The sequence below is a fragment of the Urocampus carinirostris genome, chromosome 7 (assembly GCF_059441175.1).
Source record: "Urocampus carinirostris isolate Australia breed hairy pipefish chromosome 7, RoL_Ucar_1.0, whole genome shotgun sequence".
Lineage (NCBI taxonomy): Eukaryota > Metazoa > Chordata > Actinopteri > Syngnathiformes > Syngnathidae > Urocampus > Urocampus carinirostris.
In genome coordinates, this window is record NC_142355.1 from 18,654,255 (window position 1) to 18,673,390 (window position 19,136).

A 19,136-nucleotide genomic window follows, 5' to 3' on the forward strand; every position below is an offset into this window, starting at 1 on the left:
TATTATATTAAGCGCTCTATTTATTTACAATTGTTTTTTTGAATGAGGATAACAATGATTTCACCAGGTACATCACAAAAGAGGTTTAGAAACTGACAGTACGGCAATGTTCATCTAGTCCAGGGTTCAGCAACCTTTTTGGTGTGGAGTGGCACCTTCAAATTTCCTTGTAAATCAGTGTGCCACTACAAGATTAATGACTCGCACAACAATTTTTTTTATATCCATCAGAGTTGTCATTTTACACCAGTCGAAATGACACAACATGGTTATACATTGAAATCGTACATCATCTCATCTCATCAGCCGTACCGCTTATCCTCATTAGGGTCTCGGGGGGCCTGGAGCCCATCCCAGCCATCTCCGGGCAGTGGGCAGGGGACACCCTGAACTGGTTGCCAGCCAATCGCAGGGCACACAGGGACAGACAACTCATTCGCTCATTCACACCTAGGGACAATTTGGACCGGCCAATTCACCTGAAATGCATGTTTTTGGAACGTGGGAGGAAACCGGAGTGCCCGGAGGAAACCCACGCAAGCACGGTGAGAACATACAAACTCCGCACAGGAAGTCTGGAGCTGGATTTGAACCCACGACAGGTTCCCATGACATGAACTGTGCCGCACAAGCGCTAACCACTGCGTCGCCGTGCTGCCCTCTCTTGTTCATCAATAAACTCAAAATTGAATATGAGCAACATGTGGAAAGGCTTGTAGACATCCATGACTTCAACTTTTCACCGCAAGAATCAACCATTCTTCATCAACAATGAACTACAATCAAAAAACAAGTGATACGGACAGCTACCATACCATTCATCAATGAAATCTTATTGCAGGAAATATCAAAACTTGAAACGCGCGCACACGCACAGACGCTTTTTTATTATATTCGCCATAAGTAAATGGTTTTCCGTGCTTTGCTATGCAGTGAGCAATGTGATAGCTAGCTTCAGTGGTGGTGTTTTTAGCAGTGACAAAGTTTTTTAGGGTCTGTGTTTGCTTGCTGTACCTGGACACAGCGCGCTTTAATGTCTCCGCCTTAAATTCATGTTCATGTTTCGTCTCGTAATAACGTTTAACATATAATGTGCGAGGTACAACGCTCTCGAGGCATAATGCACAAACATCACAGTCATTTTTTGCACAACGCCCCAGTCGTCTGTCCACGCCAGCTGAAAAAGAACCAGATTTTTTTGTCGGTGTTTCTGTGGCTGGGTCAAAACACGGATTTCTCCCCCAGACACACACTTGCACACAGAGCAGAAGAAAAGGGATGCTACTGTAAAGCCTCTAAACAACATGGTGTGCAACTGAAAATGACTCAATTTCAGCTAAAAATGCGCATTAAAAAAAAAGATCATTATTATTTTGCCGTGCGCTCGCTTGCCACCGGTTAACCCCTCACGTGCCACTGCTGGCACGCATGTCATGAGGTACCGACCCCTGATCTCGTCAGTTAACATCTCAAATATGTGCTAAATGAGTTTTCATTTTTTATGGTATGCCACAGGGTTAATTCTAGGGGCATTTAATGTTGCATGCCAAAATCACAGACCCGAAGAAAACATCTACTGAGGATAAGCGGTGCAGATAATGGATGGATGGATAATTGAATGTGCATTTTGTTCAATGTTTTCAAATTATTTCTAATGTGACTTTGTTCTGCCCCCACTCCTAAGATGGCTGGCTGTTTCCTCCTTGGTGTGGGTCTTTTGGTCTTGTTCGGCACGGCAGTTTTGAGCGAGATGCTGATGCAACATCCCGTGCTCTCTAAAACCGTCTTTGCCGTGCTGGGCATCGGATCCTTGCTCTTCCTTCTGGGGTTCGTGGGCTGCTGCGGAGCGCTCCGTGAAAATAGGTGTCTCCTCTTCTTTGTAAGTTCATCATTGTGTTCACCTTAAAGATTTCTTTAAACATATGTCTTTTTATTGACACTCGCACACATTCCATTGAATTGCTAGTCATTGAAACATGTTGAAGGCACAATGAAATTAAGAAATGCCATCCTGATGTGCAAGATCTTTTAAAATAAGATTAAATTGTTTAGGTGTGAGATACATTCAAATCATGTATGTTATACTCATTGTGTATTCTTACCGAGAGTCAAGTCCAGTAATGATAATCACAAGGAGTCTCAAAAGGCTGCACAGAACACAGAATATTGCAAATTACAGACTATTCTTACACCATCCCCTGATCTAAAACCTACATGAGGGCAAGGAAAAACCCAAAAAACGAAGAAACCCCGAGAAGGGACCAATACTGTATATCATTAGTATTGTACAGTATTTATTTACTGTTTTATATTTACAAGTACCTCAATTTCGATCTATGTTTTCTAACGCTTTTTTTCCACCAATAAAAACTCTTTTTAAAAAAGAAAGGGGGTGGGGAATTGACAAGCAGTGCTACGTTGTGGATTTTGCATTAGGTGGGGTCAGGTCCTCATTGTTTTCGAAAAACAAGGTATTACAGTAGAGATGGGCAAAATAGTTTAGTAGTTTTAAGCACTAAATTGGATATATATTTCCTTAGTATTACTATAGATGGATTTTTTTGTGTTTTTTTAGTATTTCTCTTGTATGATTTTTGCAGTAGTTCTCTAGAATTTGTTTTTCGTATTTTGTTGTATTTTTTTAGTGTTACTATAGATATATTTTGAGTTGGTTTTTTTAAGTACGTTTGTACCATTTTTGTAGTAGTATTTCTGTAGCAGTATTTCACTATTATAGTATAACTGTAGTAGTATTTTTGTACTATTTTTGTAGTGTTTCTCTTCTCATAAAAACAAAGCAATATATTAGTTCATGGTTTTAAAAATTGAGATTTAGTTTTATAGTATTTCTGTCGTAGTATTTCTGTAGCAGTATTCCTCTATTATAGTATCACTGTTGTAGTATTTTTGGAGTATTTTTTTCTTTTCATGAAAACAAAGTAATACATTAAGTCATTGTTTTAAATTTTGATATTTAGTTTTGTAGTATTTTTCTAGTAGTATTTCTGTAGTAGTATTTGTGTAGCAGTATTCCTCTATTATAGTATCACTGTAGTATTTTTTTTAGTATTTATTTCTTTTCATGAAAACAAAGTACTACGTTCGGCCATTGTTTTTAATTTTGATATATAGTTTTGTAGTATTTTTGTAGTAGTATTTCTGTAGCAGTATTTCTCTACCATAGTATCACTGTAGTATTTTTGTAGTACTTTTCTTTTCATGAAAACAAAGCAATAAATTAAGTCATTGTTTTTAATTTTGATATTTTGATATTTAGTTTTGTGCTATTTCGTAGTAGTATTTCTGTAACAGTATTTCCCAATTATAGTATCACTAGTAGTTTTTCTGGAGTATTTTTTCTTTTCATGAAAACAAAGCAATACAATGGGGACAAATTAGGCACCAAAAATACCTTCATTTTTTTGATCAGTCGCACTTTCGTTACTATTATATATATTGCCATTATACTTTGACCATTTTCCTCCGCCAAGCAAAAGTTATATTGTTGTTGAATATTTTTTTTTAATTTACCTACTTCGAAGGCCATTTGATTCAACTTTCGTTTTAGTATATTATAGCTTATTTTAGCAAGCTGGTGTTTGTGACCCTGTTCTGGAGTGATTTATCTATTTAGCTGAACTGTTAAAATTCTAATTTTCACTCGTTTTTTTTCTTGACTGCAGTTTTTCATGCTCATATTCGTCGTTTTCATAGCCGAACTGGCTGCAGGGGTTTGGGCTTACACACAACGTCAAAAGGTAAGCTAGACATTGTGAAGTTTAGAACGATTCTATTTAGTTTATGTTTTTTAACCATCTTGTTGTCCACTTGCTGTAGTTCTTCGTTGAAGATTTACAAAAAGAAATGCGAGAAAAGTATCAAGGCTACGCCCCGGATGATAAGTACACGACCATATGGAATAAATGGATGGTTCAGGTGAGTCCCGAGCACCTGTGTATACAATAGGGGGCAACTATGTGTTTAGTGTATTAATCCAATTATGCTTTTTAAGTCAAGTCAAGTCATTTTTATTTGTGTAGCCCTAAATCACAAAGAGTCTCAAAGGGCTTCACAGATTATTACACTATATTACACGGACTATTTTTCAGCCGACGAGAAGAGTAGGTTATTCATATGCTATGGAGTAGAAGTGAGTTTTAAGCTTAGATTTAAACATTTCCACTGAGGTTGCAGATCGGATCTCAGGGGAAACCTGTTCTAAAAGTCCTCCACTGAGTCCTTTCTTTTATCTAATCTCATATGTTACAGAAGCAGATCCGCCCTAAAGGGTGTGGAAATCAAAGAACAGCAACACTATTGGCCGAAAGTGACTATGATGTCAACAATTTATAATAGTCAAAACAACAAACAACAGTGCGTAATAATAGTCAAAATAACGAACTTGCATTATATGCAATCTCTTTTGCAGGTTTCCAATAATTAAAACAGAATTAAATTAAGAACTTCGTAGTGCAACCAAAAATGAGTGCTAAAAAGAAAAGGAAGAATACAAACTACAGACACTCAAAATGACTCATTTTTTTTACCCAGCCTTTTGCAAGGTTTTGGGGTTCTCTTAGAAGCAAGATGTCAAACAATTATGTCAGCTCCTTTCATCTTTGAAATAAGAGCGTCAATATTAATTTTAGAATTAATTACCAGTAAGCTTTTGTATTACCACAAGGTCGCATTAAATGATACACACTGTACTTGTGATTGTCGTTGTTACTAGTATCAGCTGCCTTTTAGTGTCCATTTTGCAATAGGGAACCAAAAATTATAATTAGAGGAATGGTATATTGCCGTTAAATAAATGCAGTATTAAGGAAAATATTTTCTTAGGATTTAAAGTGTTTTTTTTTAATTCATGTCTTTTTTTTGGCAAAGGGAAGGGAATCTTTTGCGCTAATCAATTCATAATTTGATATTGGTATCGATGATAACTGAAAGTTTTGAGTTGGATAATTATATATTTTTTCCAAATATAAGTTTGTTTTTGTTTTTTGTGATCCCTTCAAAATAATGGAATTTCCCTCTTTTTATTGTATTTCTCCAAATGAACTTCTATTGAACCAAAGCCCTCCACCAGGAAGAAGAATCAAATCAAAAGCATCACGATAATCAAAGTACGTCTCTGTATTCTTCTTTTGTAATTTCAGCATGAGTGCTGTGGCATCAACGGTTTAGAAGATTTCGAGGGCAGTCTGTTTCGCAGAAAATACAATCACACCGTTCCGATAGCCTGCTGCCTGCAGCACCGCCAGACCGGGATTTTGGAACACACTGACAGGGAGAAATGCCTGCGAGGCTCACAAGATCATATCAACACCCAGGTAATGCTTCTGATCCTTGCCCTTGGCTACATTCATCATTATACTGGATTTTATTATTGAAATTAGTGCATTAATAAAAAATATACCGCTAACCTTAAAATCCCAATTTCGTCAGAAATTTCAAAGTGTGCCTTATATGTTGCAGAATACAATGGATAAGCTAGGTATTGTATTTAGTCATTATAAGTTTGTATTATCTTGTAAGGTTTTGCGGCATGCAACTGTATTCATGCAATTAATTGCGATTGATCCATAAACTTCGCTGACCAAACTCGCATTACATTATATGCAACCGGGATCGAAGTTGTGGCGGTGAGAGCGCCTACCCTTTTACACTAAACCACCATTCTCTTATCTCATCCATCCATCCAATATCTGCACCGCTTATCCTCAGTAGGGTCGCGGTGGTGCTGGAGCCCATCCCGGCTATCTTCAGGCAGTGGACAGGGGACACCCTGAACTGGTTGCCAGCCAGTCGCAGGGCACACAGAGACCGAAAACTCACTCGCTCATTCACACCTAGAGACAATTTGGACCGGCCAATTAATCTGACATGCATGTGTTTGCAATGTGGGAGGAAAGCAGAGTACCCAAAGGAAACCCATGCAGGCACGGGGAGAACATGCAAACTCCACACGGGAGGCTGCGGTAGCTGGATTTGAACCCTCTGCACCGTGGGGCTGCGTGCTAACCCCACCCACCTGCTGTGCCGCCCTTCTTGTCTCATTATCACACTATTTTTACTCACGATTCAAGGAACAATGATGACATAGTGCATTCTGATATGTCAAACAAGTCTTTCTAATTCAGGGGTGTCAAAGTCAAAAGGACAGAGGGACAAATCAAAAATTTGACTACAAGACAACGGCAGGACTTGTTGTTGAAAATGAAAAGGCTTCTAATGCTCAGGAGGTAAAACACTTGTCTTGGGATCAAGAGGTCACAGGTTTGATCGCCGGCTCCTCCGAGTTATATGTCGAAGTGTCCTTAGGCAAGACACTGAATCCCTAATGCCCCGGATAGCAGGTAGTTGCCACTGTTATCGGTTAGTTAGTGTGTGTAAAAGGGAAAGTGTAAAGCACATTGTAAAGCGCTTTGGGAGATCTTCATTGACTTGAAAATAGCTATATAGATGCAGAACATTTACATTTAAAATGCTAGTTGCTAATGCTATTTGCTAATGTTGTGTCCGCCTCAGCTAGTGAAGCAGTGGTTTTCAAATAGTGGGGCAGAAGGCTCTATCAAGTGGGGTGCAATGTAGTTTTTTTTAACTCTCCTCCAGTGACCTGCTTGCTATGTCAAAAATGTTGGTAGCGGACAGCACAGGCCAAATAAATTAACCTGTTACTTCAAGACATTACACCCTAATGACGCTTGAGTTTTTTTCAGCAAAACCTGCCGAAAGGCAGATTTACTGAGGTGACCTATCCCAACTATTATCGCGCAATTGTTGTTTTGTACCCGCCAATTTTATGTGATCACTTAAAAAAAATATTGATCGATCAAAGCAGCGCAGAAAGGGTTAAATCAGTTCTCTTCTGAAGAGCATACACATTGGACCAAAGTATTGGCGGTGCCTTTCCGTGTTTCACGTTTCCAAAAATATGCATGTCAGGTTAATTGGCCGGTCCAAATTGTCCCTAGGTGTGACTGAGCGAGCAAATTGTCTGTCCCTGTGTGCCGTGCGACTGGCTGGCAACCAGTTCAGGGTGTCCCCTGACCACGGCCAGAAGATGGCTGGGATGGGCTCCAGCACCCCCCGCGACCCTACTGAGGATAAGCGGTGCAGATATTGGATGGATGGATGGATGGATAATGCCAACCGCAAAACCTACGTCCTGCGTGCCGACAGTCATCCTGCTCTGGGACTCCTAGGCAGTGTTGGGAATAACACCGGGGTAAACACCGGTCAAAAGCAGTGCGTTGCTTTGGCCGCAGAACACCTACGGAGGCCTGTTTTCACACATCTGACTCTGTTTTTAGCTGCGCAGTTTTTCGCTCCCCTCCGAGTTATTTACGTGACGTCTTAGGGATCATGTCACTATTCAAAATACCGACAACCATATAGTTAGATAGCGATTACGAATACATATAATATAATATAATACGAATACATATTATATAATACAATAATCTATCAAGATCATCTCAGGAGCCTTATAAAATCTTTCGGGCCACATCTGGCCCCTGAGCCTTGACTCTGACCTATGAGCTGTAGTTCTCCACGAATGAATGAGAATGGAGAAAACATGAAAGTCTTTCAACAAAATATCGGGGCAGCAGTGGCTCAGGAGGTAGAGCGCTCGTTTTGGGATCAAGGGATCGCAGTTCGAATCCTCCATGTTACATGTCGAAATGTCCTTGGGTAAGACACTGAACCCCTAATACCCACAATAAGCAGGTGAGCCTTACATGGCTGCACGGCCGCTATTGGGAATTGTGAAGCACACTGTAAAGCGCTTTGGGAAGTCTTGACTTGAAAAGTGCTATATAAATGCAAATGATTTCATTTCAATACTATTCAAGCTCTTTTACATATATATACATATATAACCGCAACGTTTTTGAAGAAGTGAAGAGCCTGTTTGACCTATATGAAAGCAGAACAGAATGCACTATAAGTGTATCTGGCACTGTTAGTAAAAATAGTGTGATAATGAGATACGGTCTAATAATTTTGGATGTCGTTTGTACCACTTGTCAAACGGTAAATTGTTAGCGCTCTCACCGCCACTACTTGGGATCAATTCCCTTTGCATCTGTTGCACTTTTGGTCAGTTAGGTCATTCATAAAATATATTTTGTAAGTACATAAAACCAAATGAACTTAGAAACTCTTAGTGTAGTCTCAATTTTTTGCGCTTTGTAATCCGGTACATCCTATGAAAGAAAAATATATGTGAAAATACTGTTTTTCTTTTGGGGGGGTGCAATAATATAATTATAATCCTACAGCAATACTTAAGAAGTAGCTCTGTTTTTGATCAATACAGAATTTAAACATGCCACCTTTAAGTCAGTAATTGAGAAAAAATGCACTAGACTTTACATCCATATAAATAGTTAACTAAGGATTGGATGATTAAGATGATTAAGCATTGTTTTAGCGCATTAGTATTTATTCGTAAACAATTGTTTATCCCATTTTTTTCCTAGGTTGGGGTTACAAACCTATTTGAAGCTGAGGGCTTCATTTTTTTGACTGATTAGCGCAAAAGGCTGCATTAAAAAAAAAAAAAAGTTAAGCTATTACTAGTTGTTACTATGTTATTACCATGTCGTGTTGAATCTAAGTATGGTTAAGATAAGCTCTGGCAACCATCTTAGCTCTGAGTGATTTACAACAATAGATTTTAGGCTACTCTTAAAAAGGAGTTTTGGAAGATTTGTTCATGTTTTTAAAGACACTAATCATGTCAATGATTTAGAAATCGTATGTCTTAGAAAATCACAATGACTTATTACTGGTGAGCTATTTTTTAAAACCACTGCGTGGGTACCAAGTTGGTGACCCCTGTTTTACATGTTCCTCCTGTATTTTTAAGCAATATTAGGTTCTGTTCTGCCTCATAGTGGCTCTATGTATGATTAGCTGTAGTATTGTTAAAGTTTTGTGCATTACTGCCCCCTGCTGTCGTTTGATATTAAGTCTTAAATTCAGTCTTCCACTGTGTTGGGACATTCTCTTTCTCGAACAGGGTCACCAAAAGTTTCAAGCATGGCTTAACATTGTTTTAACTGATTAGCGTGAAGGGATGCCAGCAAGATATGAATTTCTCATCATGTTATTGCTATTACTATTATTATTTCGTTATTACCAGGTTGTAATTATTAGACGTCGGGTTAAAACAGGCTTGGTCAATCACGAAAACATCTCCCTTGCATAAGTGCACTGACTAATGTACATACAAAAATGAATGGCTAATTTAAAAACAGTTTTTGAAGGATTAGTCATGTATTTGAAATACTGATTTATGTCAATGATTTTTGTTCTGATCAGATCAGAAAATGTATTGTCATTGTCAAAGAACAAAGAAACTTGGTTTGAAGCATCTAATTTCCTGGAAAATTACAATGACCCATCACTGATAAGCTATTTTCAGAACTGGTTTACAGGCTACTCAGATGTTTTCAGGGGATTGGGATACCTAGTGCCTGCGGGCACTACATTGATGAAGCTATGAATTCCAGTTAGCATTAACTCGAAATTAGATTACCGTATTTTCCGCACTATAAGGCGCACCGTGTTATAAGGCGCACCTTCAATGAATGATATATTTTAAAACTTTGTCCATACATAAGGCGCACCGCATTATAAGGCGCTACAGTAGAGGCTGTAGTTACGTTATGCAACCATTAGATGGGGCCGCGCTAAAGAGAATGTCAACAAAACAGTCACATAGGTCAGTCAGACTTTATTAATAGATAACAAACAAGCTTTCCACAACTCCATTCACTCCCAAAAGGAATAAACAGCTGTTTTATTATTTTCTCTGAGGTAAAGCATTTTCGTGACACATCTTTAAACAACAGCAAGGCATAACATTTTACTTTTCCTACATTTAGTCAACACGCAAAAGCCGTCTGATACTGTTATGGTAAATTAAACGTTAGTGCAATCGCAATATAGTGACACTCGTAATGTGCAAAAACAATAACAAGTGCAAAACAATAACAATAAAGCAATAACATAATAACTGTAAAATGTAAACAGCTCATCCTCATGCTTCCTCCACTTCCGCACCATTGATTCATTAATGTCAAACTCTCTTGCTGCTGCTCTATTTCCGTGTTCTACTGCGTGACTGATCGCCTTGAGTTTTTAACTCAGCGTTGTAAGCGTGTCTCTTAATAGGAGCCATTTCAGGGTCTTTATACAGACGCACAAATAAAAGATAATCGTTGTTTAATATTTCCCAGTATGCGCAGCGCGCTTCTTCTTCTACACGAAAAATTGAGTCGGTGGCTGCTTACCGTAAATTGCGAGACCTGTCGCGGCTCAATATTGATCCATATATAAGGCGCACCGGATTATAAGGCGCATAGTCAGCATTTAAAAAAAAAAAAAAAAAGACGATTTTAGGTGCGCCTTATAGTGCGGAAAATACGGTAGTTTTCTTGCTATTTAGATCTGTCTCTATTCCCTGTGATTGGCGCCGGTCAACTGTAGAGTCCTGACTATAAGGCGCACCTTAAAAACCCAAATTGGCCAGAGATTTGAAAGTGCGCCTTATAATCTGATGTGGCATTTTATACTGTAAACTATGGTTGATAAAATTAGAAATGCATTGTTCCAGTAAAATGACACTGTACAGGGTAACTGTTCTGCCTTTGTGAAACATGGTCTTAAAGTGCCCTCTTGGGGTTTTACATGTTAATCGAAAACACATGCTTGTTACATTTCGACCAATAATGAAAGGAGTTGTGAGAATAACCGAAATACAACAATAGTATAATTTTATCTTTATCTGGTTTTTAGAGAGTCAATTATTTGAGAGCTTTTCATTCAGTAGTTAGAATTTTTTAATTGTAGTGGTTTAATCAAGTAGATGTAAATAATGTTTGGTTCACAATTATTTTGTGCAAGTTTGGGGTCGCCGTCCCGCCTTTATGGAGTGGTTTTGGAGCACTTACCCTTTACGTTAACATGTTTGTTGCAAAAAAAATAAATAAAAAACAAACGCAGAACTATGTATATATTTTTGATTAAACCCTAGCTCTTGTTGTACAGACGCTGCCCTACTTACAAACGGACGATCGTTCGTAAGTTGAATTTGTCCGTAAGTTGCTTCAGTGCTATATTTTGTCTGTTCAAGGTAAATATATGTATTTTTAAGGCTTGTATAAGTCACCCGTATCGTTTTGTACTAAAAAATAAACATTTTATGAAATAATATGCTCTATAGAAATTATAATGTTAAGTTTAACTTACTTTTGGAAGATGAGCTTTAAGAGTTCCTCTGTGGTAGGAAAATGGCCAAAAAAAGCGATCCAACCATTTTCTCAACAGCATCATCAAGCTTCCTTATTCCACACAAATTTCAATTGAAACGGCTCGCCTCTTCCTTACACTTTACACCAACCATATCGAATGGATGCACGAGATATTAAACAATAAAAACATTAAGTTCCTAGCACACTAGAGATACAGTCCAATGTGTTTACATTACACACAAACTACGAAGTAGGATTTCTTTTTCGAGGTCGATGCTGGGTAACCTCCCACAGCGTCACCACACGCCGGTAGCAGCGGAAAGAAGCACTACAGTAATGTCCTGTACTCTGAAAAATGTGCACAATACAAAATCTAACTTACAGCAATGTCTGGATATTTTACGACATCCCCAAAAAAATGTTCGTGTCTACCGTTTTGGTTTTTTTAAGTCGGATGGTCGTAAGTAGGGGAGCGTCTGTAGTTTTAATTCTATACACCTTATATATGAAAAAAACATCACCGAAGATTATTTTGTTGGGTGCGCCTTATATCCCAGTGCGCCTTATAGTGCAGAAAATATGGTGCATGCTTTTGACCTAACATGCATTCATTTTAAATAAAGATGTGTATTTTTCACTGGAAATCTAAATCCTGCCTCTTTGCGATGTGTGTTTGCAGGGTTGTTATCGAGCAGGCTTCAAAACCTATGAGCTCTACCTCTACTTAGCGGGAGCTTTGTTCATTTTGGTGCTGAGCTTTGAGGTAAGGAGATATTTTGTGGTGAAATGTATCTAGTGCTGGCTGTTGCAGACTAACATAAATTGGTTAAAGACAAGGGTGGGGAACTATTTGGAGTCGTGGGCCACATTGAGTTAAGTAATCTTTTTTTTATTTATGAATATTTATACATGCAGATATCTACATGTTCCATATTTTTTAACTAGATTTGTTTCATCAAATTAGTTTTGAAACGCTCACAATTGAAGCCCCAGTGTGTAATATTTGACCACTAGATGGCTCTGTATTGTCTAATGCCAACAAAAACAAGGGCCACAGAGCACAGCATAGGAACAAGTTGCCGGTTAAATATGGCGGCAACCTTAGGTAGGGATTCTTCTTTGTAAAAGAAATACTTTTTACACATACTATGATTTTTTTTTTTCAATATAAATTAACATTTGTATGATAGTTCAGGCAGCACGGCGGGGCAGTGGTTGACGCGTGTGCGGCACAGTTCTGAGGTCATGAGATCGAACCCCCTGTGCGGAGTTTGCATGTTCTCCCCGTGCTTGCGTGGGTTTCCTCCGGGTACTCCGGTTTCCTCCCAATTCCAAAAACATGCATGTCAGGTGAATTGGCCGGTTCACATTGTCCCTAGGTGTGAATGAGCGAGTGAATTGTCTGTCCCTGTGTGCCCTGTGACTGGCTGGAAACCAGTTCAGGGTGTCCCCTGCCCACTGCCCAAAGATAGCTGGGATGGGCTCCAGCACCCCCGCGACCCTACTGAGGATAAGCGGTACAGATAATGGATGGATGATAGTTCAGGTATTCTTGCCTGGTATTTAAATCAATGAAAGTTTTTTGTATCACTAGGCGACTTTAAAATATTACAGACTGACCCTTTAAAGCATAATATTGTCAGGACCAGAACGGAAACAGGACCCAATTGCGTTACGTTTTATTAAAGGAAAGAGGAAGGGCTGCGCCCTCGATACAGTGTTCGCTAGGCGCGGGAAGCAAGTCGCTCTTGTACTCGGATTGTGATCCGAACACGGGAGTGGATCTTCTGTAGCGAGCGACGGCGGTGTCAGGGGCGGAAAACTGGTTCGACTAGGAGAGCAAGACGTGGTCGGGGTCAGAAACGGGTCGTAAGCCAGAACGGTTAGATGTAGTTGGGAACAAAAAGTTGTCGTAAGCCGGGACAGGAAAGCGGACGTGATCGGGATCAAAACGGGAGACAAACGGGAGCAAAAAGGGGACAGGCGGGGGTCAGGGTCGAAAAAGGCTGGCCTTGTATACACAGAGATTGGCAGTCGGACTGACAACAGGGAATTGACAGGACTGAGTTTAAATAGTGACAGGGAGCCAATCAGAACCCGGTTGGCGCCAAATGAGTTGGCACCGCTGAGTCACATCAGTAATCATGACAAATGTATAAGATCCCTGTTTTAAGCACTAATGGGGGCTACCAAGCTGTACTTGCCCAAAACACACCACAATTTTGCTTTTCTGGGTTGTATTTTACTATTTGAAATTAACTTTTCGTTTAGAATAAGTAAAAAGAACTATGATACGGCAGTTTGTGGATAATGTTGCTCATTTTTTGTTACAAGCTAATATTTAAGTGTTGATTTTCTTGTTAACTATTAGAACAAACTAAAGGGATAATGTGGATTATTTAGTGCATCTTAGAGGTAAAAAAACCACATTTGTTTAAAAAACAAAAACAAGATTGACTTAAATAACAAGCAAAAAATACATGAAGTGTTTGTTATTTGGTTTCAATGTGTACCAGAGTATTTAATAAATGAATAAGTCGAAGTTTCTACTTGGCAGGTTTTGACTATCGCAGAAGTTTTTGGTACGCAAACCCAGCGAAAAACAAGGGATTACTGTATATAATTACAATGAAATTTATGAATGAATACGCAGATTTCATAATATTCAGCTTCTATGTAATATGTGTTTGTTTATCAGGATTTTTATGCAACCCTAGATGCGACAGTAGTTTTCATTTCATGCTCCTTATAGACCTGTGCGCCCTGAATATGAGAAATATTTCTTTTTTTTTGGGATAGTCAAAAGTTTTGGTCGTATTTTTTGTATTTCTGCAGCAGTATTTTTGTAGTATATCTGTATTTTTTCTTATTATTAATGTAGTACAATTTCTTAGTATTTCTGTCATTTCTATAGTAGTATTTTTGTATAATAGTTTGACTGTCGGGGTATTTTTGTAGAATTATTTTTAAAGTATTTCCATTGTGGTAATTTCGTTGTATTTCCTTAGTATTTTTGTAGTATTTCCATAGTATTTTTTTAGTAGTATTTTTATATCATAGTATTACTGTAGTGGTATTTTGCAGTATTTCAGTTGGAGCTTTTTTGTAGTACACCTTTAGTAGTTATGTAATATTTCTGTAGTAGTATTTTTTGTTTCACTCAAGGCTAACACATCAACCTTCCTTTTAGTCATCATCCTTCCAATCTCCTCTTTCTTCCACTCAATCTCTTTACTTCCACATCCTCTCACATTTAGTGACCCTTTTTTATTCTTTATTTTTGTATGTGTCTTGCTGTCGGTCAACCCTCTCGAGGGATATGACCAGGGTAGATAGATAGATAGATAGATAGATAGATAGATAGATAGATAGATAGATAGATAGATAGATAGATAGATAGATAGATAGATAGATAGATAGATAGATAGATAGATAGATAGATAGATAGATAGATAGATAGATAGATAGATAGATAGAATTTCTTGTATTATAGTATTTCTGTTTGTACTAATTCTATAGTATTTTTTTCTATTTTGGTATAATAAATATTAATATTGATGGTGTAATAATAGTTTGTATTCTGTACAGCCCTTTGAGACTTATTGCAATTAAGGGCTATACAAATAAACATGACTTGACTTGACATTTTATATACTGATAGGTCAAGAAATTATCATTTTTACATAACATAAGCCTCACCTAAAGGAAGACACTTTGTCTGCCATCTTAATGCTACTGGGGCCCAAAAACCTCAAAAAGGCTGGGCAAAAAGTGAGACATAAAATGGTGCGTTTTGGTCACATTGAGTCTCTGTAGTTTGCATTCTTCCTTATGCCTTTTAGCACTCATCATCAGTTGCACTACAACGTACAGTGACGCCTACTGGTCAAAAAGATGAAAGAGTTTGGCAAAACAAGAACATTACAATTAACTCCAATGGTTTACAATTTATTCTTTCAATGAATCATATTTTTCAAAATCATGAGCAAAGCGCTTGTTCGATGGATACGTGGTTCAAAAATAATTCCTTGGGGTCATATTAATTAATAACAGTTGTGAAAAGCTGTTGTCCGTCCATGTTAAAAATTAAGTGTGTGCATTTTATTCTCTTCCTTCTCAGCTTCTAGCCATGTCCGTGGCGATGTGCCTCTTCAGGGGACTCCATTCCATGTAGTTCTTTTGGACCTTTTTATTATTGAGGGAAAAAAAAGAGGGAATACGTGAAGAAAGAAGACAATTTACACTTTGAAATGGTCATGAACTCATTTTGTGTTTTGAATTGTTTGGTAAAATGGTTGTACTTCACAGCTGGACCTTTGAGGTACAAAGTAACGCGACAGGAAACGGGGATCAACTAAGATGTACAAAAATGTTGTGTGTTCAGTATAAGAAAAAGTGTCATTCATGGACAAGGTCTTACCTAGACTCTAGCCTGACTGTCAGAAAAGGTTTGAACCCGAGGAAGAAGGCACTGCACTGACTTTTGGATGAAGAATATTTATATGAATTACCGTATTTTCCTCACAAAAGGCACACCACCATACGGTGAAGAAAATAAGTATTTGAACACCCTGCTATTTTGCTATTTCTCCCACTTAGAAATCATGGAGGGGTCTGAAATTTTTACCGTAGATGAATGTCCACTGTGAGAGAGATAAACTAAAAAAAAAAAAAAAATCCAGAAATCACAATGCATGATTTTTTTAACGATTTATTTGTGTGATACGTCTGCAAATAATTATTTAAACACATGAGAAAATGAATGTTAATATTTGGTACAGTAGCCTTTGTTAGCTATAACAGAGTTCAAAGGTTTCCTTTAGTCTTTCACCAGGTTTGTACACACTGCAGAAGGAATCTTCTCTAGATCAGTCAGGTTTCTGGGCTGTCGCTGAGAAACACGAAGTTTGAGCTCCCTCCAAAGAGTTTCGATTGGGTTCAGGTCTGGAGACTAGCTGGGCCATGCTAGGATCTTGATATGCTTGGGAGAGATGTTATCCCCCAAAATCTTACAATACACGGCCCCAGTCATCCTCTCTTTAATGCAGTGCACTCGTCCTGTCCCATGTGCAGAAAAACACCCCCAAAGCATGATGCTACCACCCCCATGCTTCAGAGTAGGGATGGAGTTCTTCGGATTGTCCTCTTCATTCTTCTTCCTCCAAACACGCTTAGTGGAATTGTGATTGCAGGTGGACTTCTAATAGGCGTACTAACAGGTCTTTCAGGGTCAGAATTCTAGATGATACACACGTGTTTAAATACTTAATTTGCAGCTGTATCACACAAATAAATTGTTAAAAAAATCATGCCTTGTGATTTCTGGATTTTTCTTTTTAGTTTATCTTTCTCACAGTGGACATGCACCTACGATGAAAATTTCAGACGGCTCCACGATTTCTAAGTGGGAGAAATAGCAAAATAGCAGGGTGTTCAAAAACGTATTTTCTTCACTGTATATAAGGTGCACTCGACTAAGGCGCGTGGGATTAAAACCACAGTAGGAGCTACCTAATTATTCAGGTAAAACCGTTGCCCATATTGTACACTCACAGAATAAATAAGTGCAATAATTGATCATTAAAAAAATGTCACTGACCAAAATCACAAAGCATTGTCTGGCGGGCATTCGGCCAGGATCGCGGCTGTGAGAACGTCAAAACCTAACCACTAGATCACTACTCATACCGATGGTATGTAAGAAGGCATTCGGTTTGATCTCATGATCACACTATTTTTATTCACAGTGCCAGAAACGAACGTTAAAGACTGCAAGAAACAGAGAGTCGCGTGGAAATATATAAATGAACGCAAAAAGCATAATAAAGAAAGCAACTCGTGTATCTGATGATAAATTGGACTTTGCAATTATTTATATCTGTGAAGAAGAAAATTCTGTTCTCTCCATTCTCTAACATTCGTTTCTGGCACCCAGAATAAAAGTAGTGTGACAATGAGATGAAATCAAATGCCTTTTTATATGTCTTCTGTATCACCAGTGGGTACGTGTCAGCTTTCACCAGGTTCTATTCCTTCGTTAATGTTTTTTGATTGATCAATCATTGAACAAACTCGGTAGTACAGACGCTCCCCTACTTACGACCATTAGACTTACAAAAACAGTAGATACAAACATTTTTTCCGGGATGTCGAAAAATATCCGGACGTTGCTGTAAGTTAGATTTTGTATTGTGGTCACCTTTTTCCGAGTAGAGTGCTGTAGTGCTTCTTTCCACCGCGTGACGCTGAGGTCACCCAGCATCCACACCGAAGAGGAAATCCGGCTTCTACTTCCTTGGTTCGTGTGTAAACATTCTATACTGTATCTCCAGCGTGCTTAGAACTTTGACATTTTTATGGTTTTGTTTCTCGTGCATCCATTTTATATGGTTGGTGTAAAGTGTAAAGAAGAGGCATTTCTTTTTAAATGAAAATGGAATAGGAAAGCTTGATGCGGTGGAGAAAATGGTTGGATCGCTTTTTTTCGGCCACTTTCTACCACGGAGGAGGAAGTAGCCTAACTCTTGAAGCTCATCTTCCAAAGGTAAGTTAAACTGAATTGTATTTATTTCTATAGAGCATATTTTTTTTGTACAAAACAATACATTTTACACAGCCTTAAACATACTTATACAAACTTTAAACATACAAAATATAGCACTAAAGCAACTTACGAACAAATTAAACTAGCGAACGATTGTCCGGAACCTAACTCCTTCGTAAGTAGGGCAGCATCTGTGTACCGTAAAACCTCGTGCAGTAGCTTACACGTATAAATACAGTGTGCATTTCAAATCTTATCCACTGTGTTTCGCAGTATGTAGTGCACCGGGTTATACGGTTGACTTTAAATTTTCCAGTCAACGTTGGGCCTTTTTAGGTGCGCCTTATAGTCCAGAAAATACGGTAAATCTGACTCAAGTGTTAAGAATGTGTCTTTGTGTACACTTTGGCTGTTTCCTTGATTACTGTTCATTATACCAAAATCCTTTCCACACGCTCTTTTTGCAACCACCTTTCTATTATGCTGTGTTATGCTGTATAAATTCTGTAGGTGAGTGTATGTACATATTTGGATGCATTTTCCTTTTTTTTTTTTACGTGTTTGAACTATTTTGTGTGCATGTGAGCTCAAAGCTCTCCAACCCTTTCGACTTGAATGTCAATGTGATCGATTTATTTTTTGTTCACATGCTTACTACTACTCTTTTACTGTTCTGTGGTTTTAAATGTTGAAATGTTTGTGTATACATTTGATTATTAATAAATGGCATTCAAGATAGAATATCGTCTGTTTTTATTTGGAACTAATGTGTTTCGGAACGCCATTACTGCACGCGGTAACGATTACTGAAACACGATATCAATCATATTTTGCAATACATATGCTAGTGCATTACTCTGCTACGTATTAAAAGCCAATTATGAATTACAACAGCCTGTGATTATTGACTGTTTCACCTATGTTCACTATGCAACATACAACCTTTAATTTACCAGAAACCCTTAAGGATAACCGTGTATATTTTCACTTACAAAATACAACTGAATACAGTTACTATGGCACCGCTTCCAGCACATAAGTATGAGAACGCAGATTTTTACCTGAATCTCAGCAAAATTTTGTATTGTAAAATAAAATACTGAAATCAGGAAGTCCGCTTATATTCATATATATGGATGTGTGTTACCAGTAAACGATGGTAGGCAGTGTCTGGGAAGGGGGGGGGGGTGGTTTGTACAGTAACAACAAACCAACAGAAAATCAATAGGGAAGATGTGAACAAAGAATTTATGGTAAAAGTGTGCTTAATGCTGGTCTTTTCTTATTCATAAAGTTAATTTAGCAAAACATGGTGCCTGAAGAAA

General features: G+C 38.1%; 1 protein-coding gene across 1 annotated transcript in view; it reads left to right on the top strand.

Annotated features, from left to right (window-relative positions):
- Nucleotides 1-18,552, top strand: part of LOC148362533 (tetraspanin-18B-like) — a 70,618-nt gene extending 52,066 nt beyond the window's left edge. The window contains exons 4-9 of the mRNA XM_088339958.1: nt 1,685-1,879; nt 3,684-3,758; nt 3,838-3,936; nt 5,160-5,333; nt 11,947-12,030; nt 15,388-18,552. Coding sequence (XP_088196084.1) covers nt 1,685-1,879; nt 3,684-3,758; nt 3,838-3,936; nt 5,160-5,333; nt 11,947-12,030; nt 15,388-15,441 — 681 coding nt within the window. The 3' untranslated portion in view covers nt 15,442-18,552. The remainder of the gene's footprint in view (nt 1-1,684; nt 1,880-3,683; nt 3,759-3,837; nt 3,937-5,159; nt 5,334-11,946; nt 12,031-15,387) is intronic.
- Nucleotides 18,553-19,136: the final 584 nt, after the last annotated feature.